Source organism: Aythya ferina (genome assembly GCF_964211825.1).
Source record: "Aythya ferina genome assembly, chromosome: 5".
NCBI classification, from domain to species: Eukaryota; Metazoa; Chordata; class Aves; order Anseriformes; family Anatidae; genus Aythya; species Aythya ferina.
Genome location: NC_140301.1, coordinates 32,497,565 through 32,515,720, shown reverse-complemented (window position 1 = coordinate 32,515,720; position 18,156 = coordinate 32,497,565). Strand labels below are relative to the sequence as shown.

At 38.9% G+C, this 18,156-nt stretch overlaps 1 protein-coding gene across 1 annotated transcript; it reads left to right on the top strand.

Annotated features, from left to right (window-relative positions):
- Window positions 1-45: 45 nt before the first annotated feature.
- Window positions 46-18,156, top strand: CHP1 (calcineurin like EF-hand protein 1). The gene is made up of 7 exons (XM_084521027.1): window positions 46-254; window positions 4,892-4,964; window positions 11,235-11,315; window positions 12,601-12,728; window positions 13,500-13,561; window positions 14,587-14,709; window positions 16,158-18,156. Exons 1-7 carry the CDS (start codon window positions 188-190, stop codon window positions 16,209-16,211), a joined length of 588 nt encoding a protein of 195 aa, XP_084377153.1. The 5' UTR covers window positions 46-187; the 3' UTR covers window positions 16,212-18,156.

Sequence of the window (18,156 nt, the reverse complement as noted above, 5' to 3'; positions counted from 1 at the left end):
CGCGGGGCGGCCGAGGGGCGGGCGGCGGGGCCGGGCCGGGCCGATAAGAGGCGGCTCCGCAGCGGGGCCTTCTGACTAAACACTGCGCGGCCGGGCCCGGCCCGGGGGTGGCGGCACCGGCACCGCTGTGGGTTTTTAGCTGTAGGACGTCTTGTAGGTGCGGAGCGCCGGTGAGGTCCCTGCGGAGATGGGTTCCCGGGCGTCTACGCTGCTGCGGGACGAGGAGATCGAGGAGATCAAGAAGGAGACGGGCTGTGAGTGCGGGCGGGCCGGGGGCTCCTCAGGGCGGGGAGGGAAGGAGCCGGCGTCGCGCTCCCAACCGGGCACCGGCGGCTGTGGGGGTGCGAGGCGCCTCCCGTAGGCCTGTGTGGAGCTTGGGGGTGCCTCCTGACCGAAATCCCGGCTCGGGGGGTGCCCCTCGGTCGCAGCCGTCCCCGGGAGCTGTCACCGGCCGGCCCCGGGCTGCCGCAGGAGCCATCGCCGCGATTTGAGGCGGGCTCTGGGGCTGGAGTTTGTCTCTGGCAGCTGCCGGAGCCCCCCGAAGCTCTCTCGTTGTAATTCTTTCAAAAAAAGTTGCCTTAAGGGTATTCAGAGTGAATACCCTCGTTGGCACTGGGAGCATAAAGGAGGTAGCGACACTTGTGTAAGTTGGGCATGCTTAACAAATTAAAGAGGAAATTCCTGTTTTAGTCAGAAACTGAGAGTATTATTCTAGTTGGACCAGAACATACTCACCTTTCTGCTGTATGGTACTTGAACAAGTTGTTCTTCATAAAGTACTTCAGAAGAGGTAGAACTCAGATTTGCTGCTGTGCATTCCAGTCAGATGGATTAAGTTGAGAATTCTGGCAAACAAATTCTATAAACACAGGGTACCTTTTAAACTAATCAGATAGGAAGGTCATGACATCATGGTATCATTTTGCTGCTTGTTTTTTCTTCTCTTTCTTCAGGTAACAATGTCTTTCAGGTCATGTGTTTGTCCTCATGCTTGCCCATCTCTTCATGCTACATAAATAATTTAATTTGTTTTCTTTTCAACAAAAGCATCATGTATTTGTTTTAGGTAATAGCATTTTGTGGGTCAGGTAAACAAGTGAATACAGAAAAGGAATGCAAGAAAATTAAGACTATATTGGCCAGCGTAATGGACAGCTGAGTGAGTTAACATACTTTCCATCATGACTGTTTTTCCATTTGTCAAGGGAACATTCTACAGGAGGGTCACAATAAACAAGTTGGAATATAGAAGTCTGCTTATTCAGCAAGAACTTACTGTTTTTTTCTTCTTAAACAAGAAAATTATAGGGTAAAGGTAGCCTGGCTATTAATCACACTTTAAAAAACAAACACCAAATCTGGAATGCTCTTTCAGAAGGCTGCACTTATTTCTTCCCTTGTTTTATTATTGATGCAGTTTGATCTCTAGAATTTTGCATATATGATGGCTAAATAAATACTATTAAGATATCTGCATAGACTTGACATTCTAAGCAATAAAGCTACTCAGCTCTAAATGCTTTGATCATATCTTGGGATCATATCCCAAATTAGGGAGGGTTAAGATTGTGATCAGCACGTTTAAGCCTTGTGGCCTGAATTTTACTTCATTTCCCTGTGTTTTTACTATTCAGTTCTATCAGTTGTTAAATACAATTTTGTTAATCAAGTATTGCTGTTCTCTGACTCATGCTTATAAGTCATCATAGGGTGTCTCTTTGGCTTGATCAAATCTTTTTTCCTATATCTATAAACAGTCCAGGAATGTGATTCTCCTTTGCCTTCTGTACTTTTATAGGTAGATGGAAAATTCCACCAAGCTTTAGCACTTAAACACTTAACGTAAGTGCAAATATTTAAGTAAGGTACAAGATGGGAGAAAAACAGGACTGTAGGTTATCTGGAATGAAGTTCACAGCAGGAATGCTATAGTAGTTTTACTGAATAGAGTATCCTGTAACTTGTTAGAAACCTAATGCTGATGATACTTCACCTATTAAAGAGTTTGAGAAATGGTCTTTGTAGAAGTGACCTGATTTGGCAGTAATACATGTCCATCTTGAATTGATGCTCTGGTGAACACTACTAAGGATTTTTTCTGTCTTGGTTTCTTTATTATGGAAAAATGTTTTTTCCAGTTTTTCTGGGGTAAGTACAACAGAGTGAATATTACATTTAACCTATTGGAATGAATTTTGCTATCCTCATGCTTCATTTTTATATAGCACAAAACTGAATAGCTGATGATAGTAATGGGTGATAAACTATTCTTTAGCTGAAGAGACTAAAAAAATCTGAAAGCTCTGAGAAGCATAGCGTGTTACAAGCCATACAGTGATGTCTAAAAATCTCTTGAATAAACTTATAAATTTGGAGTCAAATTCTATGCTACTTGTTTTTATTGTGATTAAGAACACTTCTTAGCAGAATAAATATAGAAATATCTACAAAGGCAATGCTTCCAAGAACTGAAGAATAACGTGTCCATGAAAGCCTCTACTTAGTGGCAGGTAATCTTCAGTAGGCTATCAGTTATAAGAGTTAAGTCTGAAGTTGACAGTCTGAAATCTTACATGTGTTGTGGAACTTTTGTTTTGCATATAAGTATTCTGAAATTTGAGTTTGAAAAAAAAACTCAAGTACTCCTAATTATTTTTTCATTTCAGTATGACTATAAAAAACAAATGAAAGGACCAAGATGTTACTTGTCAGCACTCTTGAAAGCTTTTTTGGAAAGCCTTTGGAATGTGACAGTATTCAAACTCTAATTCATAGCCTTTGTTCCTATGCTTTGAAACTGTTCACATAATGTTTAATAATAAACTAATGCTCAATGACAGCATAGGAGAAAAAATATTTCAGTGGCCAAAGGTGATGGATTTTCTGATGGTTATTTACATATTTAGAAAATATGTAAGTAATAAAAGTATCAGGAAGTACAAGCAGTCTCCCTGTTAAAGATGCTTTAAAAAACAAACCCTGAATCTGGAATGCTCTTCCAGAAGGTTTGACCCTTTTTCTCCTGTTATTTTATACTCTATGGTGTATTTAGGAAAAATATAAAGATATATCTTGTGCTACTGTTTTGGACAAAAGTTTCAGAGTATCTAATTAGAAAAAACTTGCTAATGATTTTGGCAGAAGTAAAATAGCATACAACTACTAACATAGGGGGCTTGACTTAAATGTTTAGAAGGGCCTTAATAACAGCAGAATAGATAAAATCCTGTTTCAAGTAGCTTTAAGCCTTAGCTTTTGATTTTAAGAAGCAGTCATAAATTGCAAATCTTGTTCTGGTTTTCTTTTGGTCAGCAGAGTGTGTCAGGAATCTTTATTTTGCATGAGAAAGCTTTGAAAAGTGTCCAGTGCTGCAACTTATGTGAAGGATGGGGGTTGAAAGGAAATTTTGAAAATACAGTGGTTGATCTGAATCATCTTCCTTTGTCATATTGCTATGATTTGCTGTTTGTCTAGTATGACGTTAACAAAAACACTGCTTCTCCTGTCAATAGCTGCAAATTCATCCCATTCTAACTATTACGGAGGTGTTCAAAAAATGGAGTTGCATACACTGGCTTGAAACTGGTAGATGAATGGAAATCTCATCACTCTTTCCAGGAGCTGTGGAAGTGCAAGGCTTCTTACCAGAGGTGTAACCCCAGGCTACTCTTGTTTCATAATCCATTGTTGTGTTTGCATGTAGTATCTAAAATAATAAATTAGAAACACAGAAATTAGAAGTCTTTAAAATAGTGGCGTCTGCTTTCTATGTGTGTGTTGCTTAACTTGAAATTGAGCAAGCTGTCTGATCTGATTGTAGAGAAGTTGCCTTATGTGGAACTGAGCAAATTGCCCAACCCAGTGCAAAGAATGTAGGTTGCTGAGTAGATACGGGAAAAAAAGTTACTGGCAGGTCATCCTAAAGGAAGGAACAGTTGGAAGGAATGTTTGAACCTAAACAAATAGGCTAGAGAAAGAACAAACCTGATTGAAACAACAAAATTGCCTCAGTAGTTACAGGTCAGGCAACTGCTGTGCAACCTGTTCCCAAATAAGTTTTATACATGGGCTGGTGAAGGCTTTTAAAACAATTGAATCCAAACATTACACGAAGTACTGGTTCAACATTGTATGAAATCACACCTTTACTGAGTAAACATTACAGCTCAATGCAATCTTACTCCATCTAGTTATTAACTTTTGAAGGGACTCTGAAGAGCCAGCATCTTCTGTTAGACAATCTCCTGATATTACAGGAACTGATGCTCTAGACAGATTCCCCTCTGTTCCCACCATGGACTAATCCAAAAATCTAGATGTCTGGTATATTTTAATCATGATAATATCGACACCACTATGCTAAATCTAACAAGTGGCTTTGGCATCTTTATTACAAACTGGAGATTTAGCCTGCAATAACTTTCTGCTTGTTTTGTCCAACTTCTTCCTGAACTTGTTTAAAAATAGACTTTTCAACTTTTAATTCATTGTCCCAGAAGCCTGCAAATTCATTTTGTGAAACCTAAAATGAAAAATTGTGTCTAGATTCAGGCAGTTCTCTAAAGGACAAATGGTGACCAGGAATAAAGTTTGACCATTTGCCAAATGCAGAGAAACAGTACATTCTCCATCTAAGGACAGAAAACAGACAACAGGAGTAGAGATGAACAAAAGAGAGAAGGAAAGATGCTACAGGAAAGGTTTTAGTGTTCTGAATGAAGTAGAAGAGATTGGTAGAGGTGTTACGACTATTTCTAGCCACAAAGGAATGTAAGAAAATACAGTAGAACTGTAATTCAAATATTCTGGTAACAGTAATTCAGTGTAATGGGTTCTGTGCCTACAAGGAAACACTGACGTGCTAATCTGTTTGTTCTTTTTCGTCCTTCAGTCTCCCACAGTCAAATCACTCGCTTGTATAGTCGCTTCACTAGCCTCGACAAAGGAGAAAATGGCACTCTGAGGTAGGTACCATCACTAACTTGGCTCTCCTTGTGTTGACACATCTGTAATGGTGGCTTGCTGTTGCAGGATGCCTGCGTGTTTTCCTCGTATGGTGAATCAGTGAGGCTGTTATAACAGGTTCCTTCATACCTACCGTCTATGTGGAATTTCAAGTTTGTTCTTTTATGAGAGGTCAGGAGAAATCTGATGGTTGAACTGAGTAAGGGTGCTCTAAATATCATTTACCTTTACTGTAGAGCTGAAGGCTTGTAGTAGTTAATACCAGGAAGGCCAGAGTTGATTTCAGGGTTTCTCAACAAATGTTCAGAAATGTTGAACCATGGAACTTGCTCTTATCTAACACGGGCAACTGCCTTTGTTTCACATTCGCCATATAATCACATCTGCCAGAACCAGAGCACAAGGAAGCTTGAGACAATATAGGACAGAGTGGAAAGCGGAAAGGGACCTTGTAACATAGCATATGGGGTCTGGCTGAGATGGAGTTAATTTTCTTCATAGCAATTCCATCCTGACCCAGTGAATACAGATTCAGGGATCACCCAGGGTTTTGTATGATATGATCTTGCGAAATGTGACTGTAGGATGCACTATAAACATACAAAGCTAGACCTACCTATAAACTTGTCTAGGCAGAATGCTAGAATCACTGTTGAAAAGGTGAAAGTGCAAAGTTGTAAGATATACTCTTTGGCAGTACCACTAGCTGCCTGCAGTTTCCTTCTGACTCATATGCAGTTCCTTCTGGTGCCACAAATTGTTGACTTCTCAGTTAACATTTAAGTAACTGGTTGTGCAGTTGTTATACTGTAAACAAAACTAAGTGATTATTTTTGGTTAAAAAAGCTTTCCATCCTTTTTTGGCTTGTTCAGATATTCTTCAGTCTGACTCCAGTGATTTGAACTGTGGTTGCACTACGAATATGTGGACTGCCATAGCTGAAGGGATGAAAATGGAGTGTGGGTGTGGAAACAATTGGCTTGCGATGGCATGGGCAGGAACTTCTTAAGCCTGCTCTGCCACTGAAGCCAATGCATCATAAATTGTAGCATTGGCTATTGTGACATACAGACCAGCTGACTGTAGATAACAAGACTACAACTACTCTCAGAACTAAAGAGAACGCTGACAGCCTCTTCAGACTCTGTATGTGGGTTTAGCTTTTACTGATTATCAAAGATGATGGCTGCCAGACTAGTCTAGCACAATTTGAAACTGAATGTAGGCACATGCTCTTTCTCAGCTCCTCCCTCCAACTTTAAATTCACCTACTGCGGACAAAAACTGTATAAATTTCAAGTGTTGTACTCAATTTATGTAAGATGGATAATTAATCAAATATTTTATGAGTATCTATTGCACAATGGTTGGCTTCAGTGTTAGGTATCAGGAGGAGTTTAACTTTCATTGTTGATAATCATGTGATTCTAGGGAAAGGAAGTTCTTTTGGAAAATCCCAGCAAGCATGCAAACTGTAATCTATTAACTTGCAGTCTGGGCCTCTAAGCATAGCCAGCACCCAGCCATGGCTGACTTAGAGTGGCATTTGAATTTTGTGACCTGTCCTAGTACCCACAATATGTGGAAACAGTCATCAAGTTTAAGTAATGGAAAAGTACTTCCTGAAAAAACAATGGTGGGGTGTGGGGGGGAAGAGGTTGAGAATTACAGATCGGAAGCTTAGAAATTATGGTTGGTTCGGAAATACTTATCAAAGAACTCGTTACTTTCACATAAGCAAGATGAAGTTATGTGCTTACTGCCATCAAACAATTTGGAAGCAGTATCTTCTGATTGTTCCCTGTAAGCAAGAATGATTTTCTGTAAGGCTCTTATACCTTTGCCTTGTAAATCAGACATAGCTAAAATCACTTTTTCTGATCATGGTCAGGTGTTACGCAGTTTTTTGTGGCATGAAACATCCATAAATATGGGCCATGCTTCTGAAGAAGGGGAAGAGCTGTGTTGTCCTTACCTGTGTATCAAAAATGGGCAAAGTAAAGAGCATTGTGAGCAGGTTTGGTAAATGATTATTGCTCATGGTAGTTAGAGAAGGTAGGTAGCTCATTTTGGGACTATAATCCACAGCGGAGATCTTTCCTAGCTAAATGTTTCCATCCATTGTATTGATGTGCAGTTCCAAGTTGGTATCTTTTCAAAGATATATGAGATATAAAGGAAGAGTATTGATGGAGACAGCTTCATGTGCCTTTTGGCTCTTTCCCCTCTTTATCCTCCAATTACAACTTCAGTTACTGATCAAGTGCTATCAGTTCTTTAAAAGTGTAGAGAAAATTATATTTTTCTTTCACTTTTCCTAAACAAAATGGCTAAACTCTGGCTTGTACTGTATGAATGAAAGCAGGTTGTAAAAGCAAGGACAAAACTTCTTTTGATTTCAACAGTGTGGCAGGCAGAGTTGCCAAAACAAAGGGCTGATGCCTTGGAATATCTGTAGCTACATACAGTTGTGAAATCTGATCCATATCAGTGCTGCCTACATCCTGACTGTAGGCTGGGAGGAAACCAGCGTGCGCACCTCTCCTTTTCATGTTGATCTCAAAGATGAGGGTACTGGAGTATGTGAACAGGATAAGCATATGCTTGATTCAGTGAGTCTTAGGGTTGTTTTGAGAGCTGGTACTGAAGTGTGCACCACACATCATGCACCTGCTCCAAAACTACACCCTACGTATGAGTCAGTATAAGTATCTCTAGGCAGTCCTATAGTGAACTATAAAACAAGACACTTGTCTTAACTGCTACTCTTGCATGTAACTATTGCATGGAGCCTCCCACTTAGAATACTTTTTTCTGCACTGAGGAAATGACATGTTAAGCACTTCAGAGTTTTTTTTTTTGTTTTTTGTTTTTTTTTTTTACTTAACAGCAATTAGTTTACCCTGGTGAGTATAGAAGAGGAAGGGAAGCAAATGCTCTGAAAGCTGATACTAGGAGAATAGACACAGTGCTGTTTATGTATGTCTTGCACTTATAAAAACTGTTCACAAGGCAGTGTATCCTAGAGAACTTCAGAAAGCCTTTGGTCCTGAGAGCAGGGTAATGAGCTATCAAAGCCATCTGTTGATCTTTGTCAGTAAATTGAATCAGTTCAGTCTGGGAAAGTGTTAGGTTTGTTCTTAATAGTTCAAACTGATACTGCATGTATTCACGCTAGAATGTGCAGGTTAGCTACCTGAACATGAAATTCTTTACCTTTGCTTAAGAAAATGCAAAGGATTTTCAGCTTTGTCTAAAACACACAAAACAAGCATCATATGGTTTGGGCTGCTGAATGATAGGATACTATACTAATTCACATTCCTGACCTTGCCTGTGCTTTCCTTTATTTATGCAAGTTTTTTTTCCTGTTGCTTTTCTTTCAATTATCACTTTTACTTTTGGTATACTTTGGAATAATTGCTTTATAAACATCAGTCACGGTTAAACTTTTAAACTCCTATAGACCATGTGTGAGGATGAAGTTAGATGAGGTGGCTGACACAACTATGAGAGGAGAATGACCACTCTTTATTACTTCTCCAGGCTCCTAACACATCTTTTCAGCTGTGGTGCTGTTAGTAAATTGAAGCAATTCAAAAATTAGTCTAATTCAACAGGAAAATGACCAGGAGAATAGAGAGGTCTCTTTTGGGTTAGTGAGGTGCCTGGACCTCCAGAAAGTCTGATGAATAATAAAGCTAATGTTAGCAAGGGAAGGGAGTAGTGAAATAATAGTATACTGTTAAGTCTGACCATCTTGCCACCCTACTCTTTGAATTATTTCCCTCTTTTGAATTATTTTTTACTGCTTATACCCTGTGGACACTTTTCCTTTCTTCCACAACTTTCGTTATGCATATGGCTTGTTTTCTTTTACTTGCCCTGGGCTCAAGATAGCCCCACGCTCATCCCCATTAGGTAATGGTGCTTGTGACTTAGTATTTAGAAGTAGAAGGGCAGCCAGAAATAAAGAGGGTCCAGTAGGTCCCTTGCAGCCTTTAGGATAAGACAGCCACCTCTAGCATAGGGATCTGCGATATGCCTTGAAGGGTATACTCGTGCTTAGAAATACTTATCTTAAAATCCACAGATTCCTTGCTGCAAAGTATAAGTGTGAATGCTGTGGCGCATATAAAAACCATTTGGTCTGCATAATGATAACATGCAGTTAAAGGCTACTTTGTGTTATGTTTAAGTAAGGATTTAGTAATCTGGGCCCTAGAAATACCACGTTAGAAGAGCCTTGTTGCTATGGCACATAAACAGAAGTACAGGGCATCAGATTTCCTATGAGCTCCAGCCTCAGCCAGGTGAAGTTTTGTCCCAAATGCCTGCAGGAAGCCTGAGTTTATAAATGCATCATGCATTCATTTACTTTTATGGCTATTTGAGCTATTTCAATTATAACACTCACTCAGTAATGTGCTCTTAACAAGCAAAAATGGTCTACTGCAATCCTGATAATGACAGGACAAATAGATTTGAAACCTGGAGAGTTATTTGTGGTTAATTGTTAATCTGCTATAAAGCAGAACTGGAGGCTGAAATGCTGAGTGTAAATTAAGGCTTAATACTCAGAAATAGTGATATGCAAGTAGAAGTATGCTTTGAAGTGTTAGGATTTTGTGCTGAATGTAATCTGAGAGCAGTTGCTGCTTTTAGCTTGTAAATATTAGCATTGAAGTCATGCACTAACAATAATATTTTAGCAACATAGGTTTTCCACATCAGTGCATCTCCTGCTGAAGTCACTAATGCATACTGTGCCCTTCAGCTGTAGCTGAAAATGCAGCAGTCCTGAAGGGTATTGTAACAAGTTAATCATGTTATGCAGATGGTAATTTTGCCTATTAAAAATAATTCAGACCTGATCAGAGTAGATGTTCTCTGGACTAGATTAAAAAATACGATCAGGTCACTTCAGTAGAAAGTCAAACAGTTTTAACTCTGTTGTATCAGATGTACTACAATTGAGATTAACAGTGCTGTGGTGTAACTAGGTGCAAGCAGTGCTTCAGAATCCATTTACGGTTAGAACATCTTGCTCTGTCTTAGGCTAAACTAGTAATAAGAGAGGCCAGCAGGTTCCTTTCTCCTGCTTTCTTTAAGATCACAGTATTATAACATGGTAGTGTACTTAAGTAAACAAGAACAAGAAGATTTTTTTTCTCTTCCAGATTCTTCAGCGCAAGCTTGTTGTTGATTCATTTAGTGAGCGTAATTCTTAAAGTAGCAAGCTCTCCATGACCACATTTGAGACTAAAACTTCAGAAACAGCAGGATTGCATTTCTATTGAAGAGAATAGCCAGTATTTCTTGAGATCATGCAGGAAGTGCCAAGTTTTGCATCCAGACAAAACAGGTTGTGGGAGGCTGGGTTGTTTTTTCTTGTGTGTTTTTTTTTTTTTTTTCCACAGCCTTACCATGTTGCTGTTACCTTTGTACTCTAAAGCCTAGATGATTATGAAGTATGCCTTGTGCTAGCTGATAAATTGCTATGATGTACAGTGCAAAAAACAAACCCTGTTTCCTGAAATACTCACTAAGACATGAGCCTACCTTGGAAACACCAAGATTATCTCACTTTCCTGTTAGTGAGATTCTGTTAGGTTGAAAGAAAAAGAATTAGAGCAACTCTAATAATAAAATGAACCCTGTGCTCATGTCTAAAATGTGTTTACATCAGTACAGCTTCTGTCTTCCAGATCAGAAGAAGGTGTAACAATGCAAGCATTGCTATGCTTATACTAGCTGTGTACATCTAATCATAAGTAGAGAAGAGAGTGACTGGTGAGAGAGAGCAGTGAGTCTTTGCAATGACGTGGTGACATTGCATCTAGTATACAGGCCCCTGTCAAAGACTAAATTTAAATTTTTAAAATAGGAGTGTTTCTTGGAGGAAGTTAAAATCTGACATTTGGCATTCATAATGTAGGAAGTTCTTACATGAAATTAAAACAAGTGGATTGCTGGCAAGTATACTTGGAGAAGCATAGCATGGTATTATCCTAGAATCTGGAATGGGCTAGTCTGGGAAAATCATTCTAACTCAGAGGATGTGGCTCCTAAATATGTATGAAAGAGCTTGCTTTCATTTTGAAGCCATTTCAGAAGCTTTCCTTTCCTTAAATTGAAAACTAGCATCACTTCAGGAAGATTTGTAGCACAAAGAATTTAGATGCTAACGTTACTTGTTTTTAAGCATTTTTTTCCTTTGTGTTGAAGACTTTATTACATAGATTTGTTGTGTTCTTGCTTTACTTAGTCGTGAAGACTTCCAGCGGATTCCAGAGCTTGCTATCAATCCATTGGGAGACCGAATTATCAATGCCTTCTTTCCAGAAGGGTGAGTTCTGACTGGATTTGTGAACAGTCTCAAAACTTGTACTTTGTCAGAAGGTCTATTAGAAGTGAAATGCTGACAACTAAAACACAGAATTTGAATTTAGTAATAATAGAATACCTCAAATTTGTCTTGAGTTGTGTGTTGGCACATTGTTTCCTGTGTTTTTATTCTTCAGTAATGGACTTCCCTACCTCATGAGTTTTGCAGCTTTATTCATTGACAAGATCTGGCCGTGTGTCACTGTTTTCCACTCTTCTTGCTATGCCTGTAAACACTTCTAAAGAAAGTCAAGGGTGTGCATGGACTTTGGTTCCTACAGCAAACTTGTAGCAATGCTCTTTTATATGAAGCTGCATTGCAATTAATTCCATTCTTTACCTTTTGCCTTCTAAGTGTACCTTTGTTAACAAATCAACTCCTTTTTAGTTTGGATCACATTTAAGATGTAGCTTACAATGCTTCTAACATAATTCCAAAGAGACAATCATATTTCCAGTACTGTCTCCCTTCACTGTATGTCTCTAGATAGTTCTATGGAATCTGCTTCTGTTCTTGAACACCTCATTACTGATTTGACGAGGAATGTTTTCTCATCTACTCCTAATGTCAGTTAATACCACACAGGTACCTAAATGGAAAGTAGGAGACCTGGGAAGTATGCACATAGCTGCTTTCCACGCTTTCTGTAGAGAAAAGTGAGCAACTTGTCAGGGAGCAGCAAGAGGTGGCTGCCCCATGGGCGGGAGCCCTAGATGACAGCTGGTAGCGGCAACACAGTCATCAACAGAGGGCACAGCACATGAAAATGAAAAGCAGAGCAGCAGCAGGTCTAGGGACAGTTGTCACATCAGTCAGTAGTGCGCTGGTTGCCAGAACACTTTGACAGTGGTGAAGCAAGTCTTGGGTCAGTCCAGGAAATCACTCCATAGGCCAGGTTCCAGATCAGCAAGACAGGTTGCTGGTCTCAGGCATAGTTGCAGGATAGCTCAGGCAGGGGCAGAAAGTGTGAAGGCTTGAGCTTAAATACAACTTGCAGTCAAGGAAACGTGTAGCTCCCAAAAAGATGTCTTGCTGCTTTTTTCCCCATGCATCATTCTTCACAGCAATACGATCCCAGGTTACAACTGCATTCTGTCAGAGCTGGTTTTGAGCACAGGCTGCCAAACCCTGGGGAGGTGGAAGTTAGTTTGCATTGTGTGGGCACTTTAAACATTCATACTGTTCTTTACTGAAATTAAAAAAGTATAAGCTGTGGTGAAGCTGACCTGCTAAAATGCTTGTGCAGAGAGGACCAAGTCAACTTCCGTGGATTCATGAGGACACTAGCCCACTTCCGACCCATAGAAGATAATGAAAAGAGTAAAGACCAGAATGGACCAGAACCACTGAACAGCCGAAGTAACAAGCTCCACTGTAAGTAATGTGAGCCTTCTTATAAAAGCAATTTGTTCTTTCCTTTTTCTAGGAAAAGAGTAAAGGGTTTTGCGTGGTCTCTTCTTGTGGAAAGATAATAAAAAAAAAAAAAATAATAATCTTGTTTTTAAATCCACTTGCAAGGTTCCATGTTCAGAATATCAGTCAACCTATACTTGAATTGGAATCTGATGAAATTGGTTAAATTTTGAGTTCTAGATGTCTTTCCCAAACGTCTCATAACAAAATGTTTTGAAAAAAACTGCAGAGTTATTTTGTATTGAGCCACATCCCATACATGAATGGTCTTTTCTGTTTTTCTCCAGTCTTCTGTATAATACAGCGCTCACTGAACAACCTTGGCAACAGTCCTCAGAGCACTTAAAATTTGTCATAAATCTCAGCCAGAACATAGTCAAAGGTAATGAACAAAAATGTAAAAATGGTTGGCTCTGAAGTTAAAGGACTGAATATATCTTTGTGGCAATTATACCTCTGTGGCTCATGGCTTTGAAGAAATAACTCTAAGTACAGTGCTTCTGAAACTTCTCATACTGAGTACTTAAATAATATTTTTCTCTTCTTGGCAATAATGTTATTTCCTGTATGTGGGAATAACTTCTTGTGGAACTGAACATCAATTGTACAGTGAGTTAAAAATTTGTTAATTCTCTTTTATAGTAGTTAGTTATTTGTAAATTTCCTTTTCCTGGACAAAAGGAAGGAAAACGGTGGCACTTGAATTCAACTGTTCCTCTTTTTTTCCTGTAGTTGCTTTTCGGTTATATGACCTGGATAAAGATGACAAGATTTCCAGGGATGAGCTTCTTCAGGTAATAACATGGGGCTGCTTTGGATGATCCCATCATGACCTTCCTTCTTTATCAGCTCTTCATTCTGAAGAGTATAAAAGGTGTTTCAATAGCCTTAAATTCTTGTAGGAATTTGGCTCTTTGTTATCTCTGGTTTAAGGTTTTAGATATGGTATGAGACCATAACCTCATTTGGTAGTCCAGATTGTTTTGTTAGACTGGGGTGCAAGTTTCACATCTTAAAGTGTTAAGCTAAACAAGGTCTAATTGTAAAGGATTCCTGAAAGGTCTTACTGGGAAAAAATGGTTAAATATCCAACAAATACACCAAGCCTCCTAAGAGCTACCTTCAGCAACTTCTGAAGGTGCTCCTAACAAGACTTCATAGGGACATTGAGGTGAATGAGGTCATTTTTCTAGTCCTCTGTGTATTCTCTAAGTAGAATAAAACTTCTTGAAACTGCAGCAGAGGTAATCAAAGTTCATCAGTGGCTGCATGTTTAAACTAGGCTTGAGCTAGGAGTAATTACATACTACTAATCTTGAAGTAGACACGGCAATTTGTGGTTCCTGATGTAGGGCAAGGATTTGCTTTTAACTGCAACTGCCCACTTCAATCTGCACAGAAAATGCTTTACTAAATGTAGAAAGTAATGGCTGTTAATCACCTGACTGTATACTTATAAAATTCCTGTAGGAAGTATTTCAAACAGCAGATAGTTAAATCTAGAGTGGGTATGTTTTATATGGAAAAATAGACAAAAGCATTGGAATAAAGCATTAATTCCTAGTTCCATAAACTTTCTAATACTCCTGCGTCTTTGTGCTGCCTAGTGAAAAAGGTGGCTACAGAAGGAAGATGTTCACTGGAAACATTGATGTATCAGGAGAAAAATCTGTCGAGAAATGATTTCTGTGCTAATCTTCCTCTGTTCTTGCAAGAAGTTATCTGGACAGTATGCATGAGAAAAACAGCATTAATTTTTGTTCCTATATCAACAGCATCTTTTTTTTTTAAATCATCTGGGGCCTTCTGTACATTACAGGTGTTACGGATGATGGTTGGTGTAAACATTTCAGACGAACAGCTTGGCAGCATTGCTGACAGAACAATCCAGGAAGCTGATCAAGATGGTGATAGTGCCATCTCCTTTGCGGAGTTTGTAAAGGTTGGTAAACTACATTTTTAACAAGGGTAAATGAAACTGCTCAGTAATGGGCAAGTCATTCAGGCTTAAATGCAGACAGAACTAAGAAGCTTTTTGAGTATTCTTTCTGCCTACATTTGGCTTATTAGAACAGGTCATATATTGTCAAGGTGTTAATAATTAGACCATATATTTCTCCATACTTTAGTGTAAGCTACAGCACTGAATAAATATACTGGAGAATTTTCACACCATGCTAAGAAGACTTTGGATGCTAGGTTCTAAAAGGTATTTTCTACTAGAGTAGGGTGTTCAATGAAGGGTGACAGGGAGCTTTAGAGTTACAGGCAGGTAATTGTCATGTACTTCCAAAGCCTGCTGCTGATGAGGTGATGAAATAAGACTTTCAATGCAGCAGTCAATCTAACTTCTCTTTTGCAAGCACTTCTTTCTACTCAAGTAGCCTGAGAAGCAGCAACTGAGTAATTCTGCTGCTGTAACTTCTGCTGATCCATTTTCACTTATAGATTTTTAACCATTAGTGTGTGTCACTAATGTGAATTAGAGCCACTAAGTTTCTGGCTCTAGTCCTGTGAATTGCATCTTCTGATAGTTGTCAGAAATATGTAGTAGTAAGGAACCATTATAGAGTCAGTGGAGAAAGCTGTCCTATAGAGGAGCAATTTCAGCTGTCTGTTGGGATGACATTGACAAGAACCATACTCACCTCGGAAGTGGACAGATGAGATGTGGTAACAAAGAAGTTATGTGTGAAATTCTTATTAGGCATAAGGAAACCTTTTTTTTGCTGGGGGATGGTCACAGGTGTTGAAAAGAGAGCCTCCTTCCTTGGAGAGATTTAAAACTCAACTGGACAAGGCCTTGAGCAGTGATCTAGCTGGCCCTGCTTTAAGCAGTGGTTGAAGGAGTTGAACTAAAAGACCTCTAGAGGTCTTTTCAAACTTGAATTACTCTGAGCTTAGAACACCGAAGTCTTCCCAAAATTGTCTGAAGCAGACGATGTCATCTTATCTCAATGTTGATGGCAATTCATTGCATGAAGTTGCCACCCCAATTTTAAAACGATCTATGTTAGTGATGCTGTGATCTTTATTTTAGCTCTTCATTGACTGCTTGTGCCCTTTTTCTCTAGTCCGTTCTTCCTTTTCCTCCTCACCATGCATTCTCACACTATCTAAATGGAATAGTCCAACCCTTTCTGGGCTATTGGCAAAGTGTATCAGTTGCATATTGGTTGACAGCTTTCTTTGTGCTTTAATGGCTAAAGTTTCTTTCATCAGGAGGACCTCAGTCCTCAGAGCAAAAAATAGCACTCTAGGAGAAAATGTCATGCCAAATTGAAGATACCCCATGTTTCTGCGAATTTCCTTTATACTGGAGTAAGAAACCTGTAGGAAAGAAATATTATGGAAATTAACTGAAATAGCTGTTTATGGATTTCATTGCAGGTTTTGGAGAAGGTGGATGTAGAGCAGAAAATGAGTATTCGTTTTCTTCACTGATGGATGGAGAACCTTTTCCTCTCTACCCTTCCTATATAATGACTAGAACTTCATTTTTTCCTTACCACCTTTCCCCAGAGCATTGCTACTGGTGCATATAAAGTGCATCATCTCGAACCCTTCACTGATTTGTTCTACCAATGTGAACAATCCGTGTGCATCAGAAACAAAGGGAAATAGCTGCTGTGGAACTTGGAAAGGAAGGAAAAAAAAAAATTTCCTTCCATTTTTAATTGCTTTCTCCTGTGTCTCCTGCATTACCATGAGTAAAAATGTTTCTCCTTCCTATGTACTGCTGTTTAATTTACAAACTGATTCTTCTGAGCCCTGAATCTGAGAATTTTAAAAGGGGAAAATACCACATAAATGCCTTTTGAAACACTTCTTGGAGACAAGTGTCTACTCAGATACTAGGTGTAGTGATAATTATTCACCTTTGCTTCCAGTAGCAATACCACATTAAAGCCACCTTTATTTTTTCTTCCCCAGTTGGCTCTTTACATGCAGATTTGTTTCTTCCCTGCTTCCAAATCTGCCTTTTGCATGAGGACTTGAGTTCCTCCTATGGCTTCATTGTAAAACTAGCACTAATTGCATGATGACAGTCCAGAGGTATGGTGAAGATTTTCTTTTTATTTGTGGGATGAATTCACAGGGACAACAGGAGAATCTGGTGAAGAGACAGGCAATGGTGTCCTTAAAGGAAATAGGAACTCTGCACTAAGTCACTTAAACTGTTCCTGTAGCAAATGCACAAGCTTGTTTCTTTCTTATGATTAGCTTCCAGGCTTGACAACTGGTGGACCACAAAGTACCTTTTCCAGGTTGCTTTACTCTAGGTTGCCACTTCCTATCAGGGTGGTTTTTGCCTCTGAAGGTATAAACTTGTTTACCAGCTTACATAATGCAAGAAAACTAGCCATGCCAAAATCTGGATTTGTAGTTCTGTCACTGCCCTCTGATAACAGTGTAATGAAACATGACTGACTTTTTTTTTTTAATTGTAGTGACCTGGGCATTAATTATTTGCACTTTCCAGTATGGAAGTCCTGGTCTGTTAGATTTGTGTTGGTGGTGGTAGCCATATTTATGAAAGCTCAGGCATAAGAATATCATTTGGGAAGTGCATATTATCCCAAATTTGAGTAATAGGGATATTTCAGAATATATTAATCTAATTTCTATTAAAAGAACATATTATCTCATTTCTGTTCAAGTCTCTCTGCAAGTATAAGATTAAATGAAAGGATGATTGACACAGTTAATATAACAATCCTGATCAAATAATAAAAGTATTGAAAATTCAACACCAACGTAATCTTCTGTGTTTGGATTGGCAACTCATCTCGTTCAGCTGAACATCTCTGGTCTGGGAGGACCTTCCAGTCAAACAAACAAACAAAAAAAAAAACCAACAACAAAACAAGAGCCTCTTTACTGAAGAATCAGTGTTATAACTGCTTCTTTGTCATGTGTTAACACTTCTATAAATACTTACCAGTCTCAAACTACTCTCAAATGTGTATTTCCTTTGTTCTTGGTTCCTTGAATCATTACTTGTGTTCAATAATAACATGCAAGTCTCTGAAGGATTTTTGATTTGTTTTAAATTAAGGACTTGCGAAGTGAAATGTTGCACTTTGTTTTGCAGAGTGCAGCATAACAAGTCCAGAAAGAAATGTAAATTAAAAACCTCTGCGTGTGAAATGGTTTTGACTGTCATGTAAAATAGGAATGTAACAATGTTAACAGAAAAGTTTTAATTTTTTTTTGTAGGCATTGTGATCTGCTTTAAAGTAAGTGTTGCACTCTTATTTTCTGGCTATATAGCTGTAACCTACAGTTGTGCCTTATTGTCCCAGTGAGACTGGATATTGTATTTATCAATCCATAAATAAAACCTTCCACTGTATAAATAAATGAAAATAGAATCCCTGTATGGTAA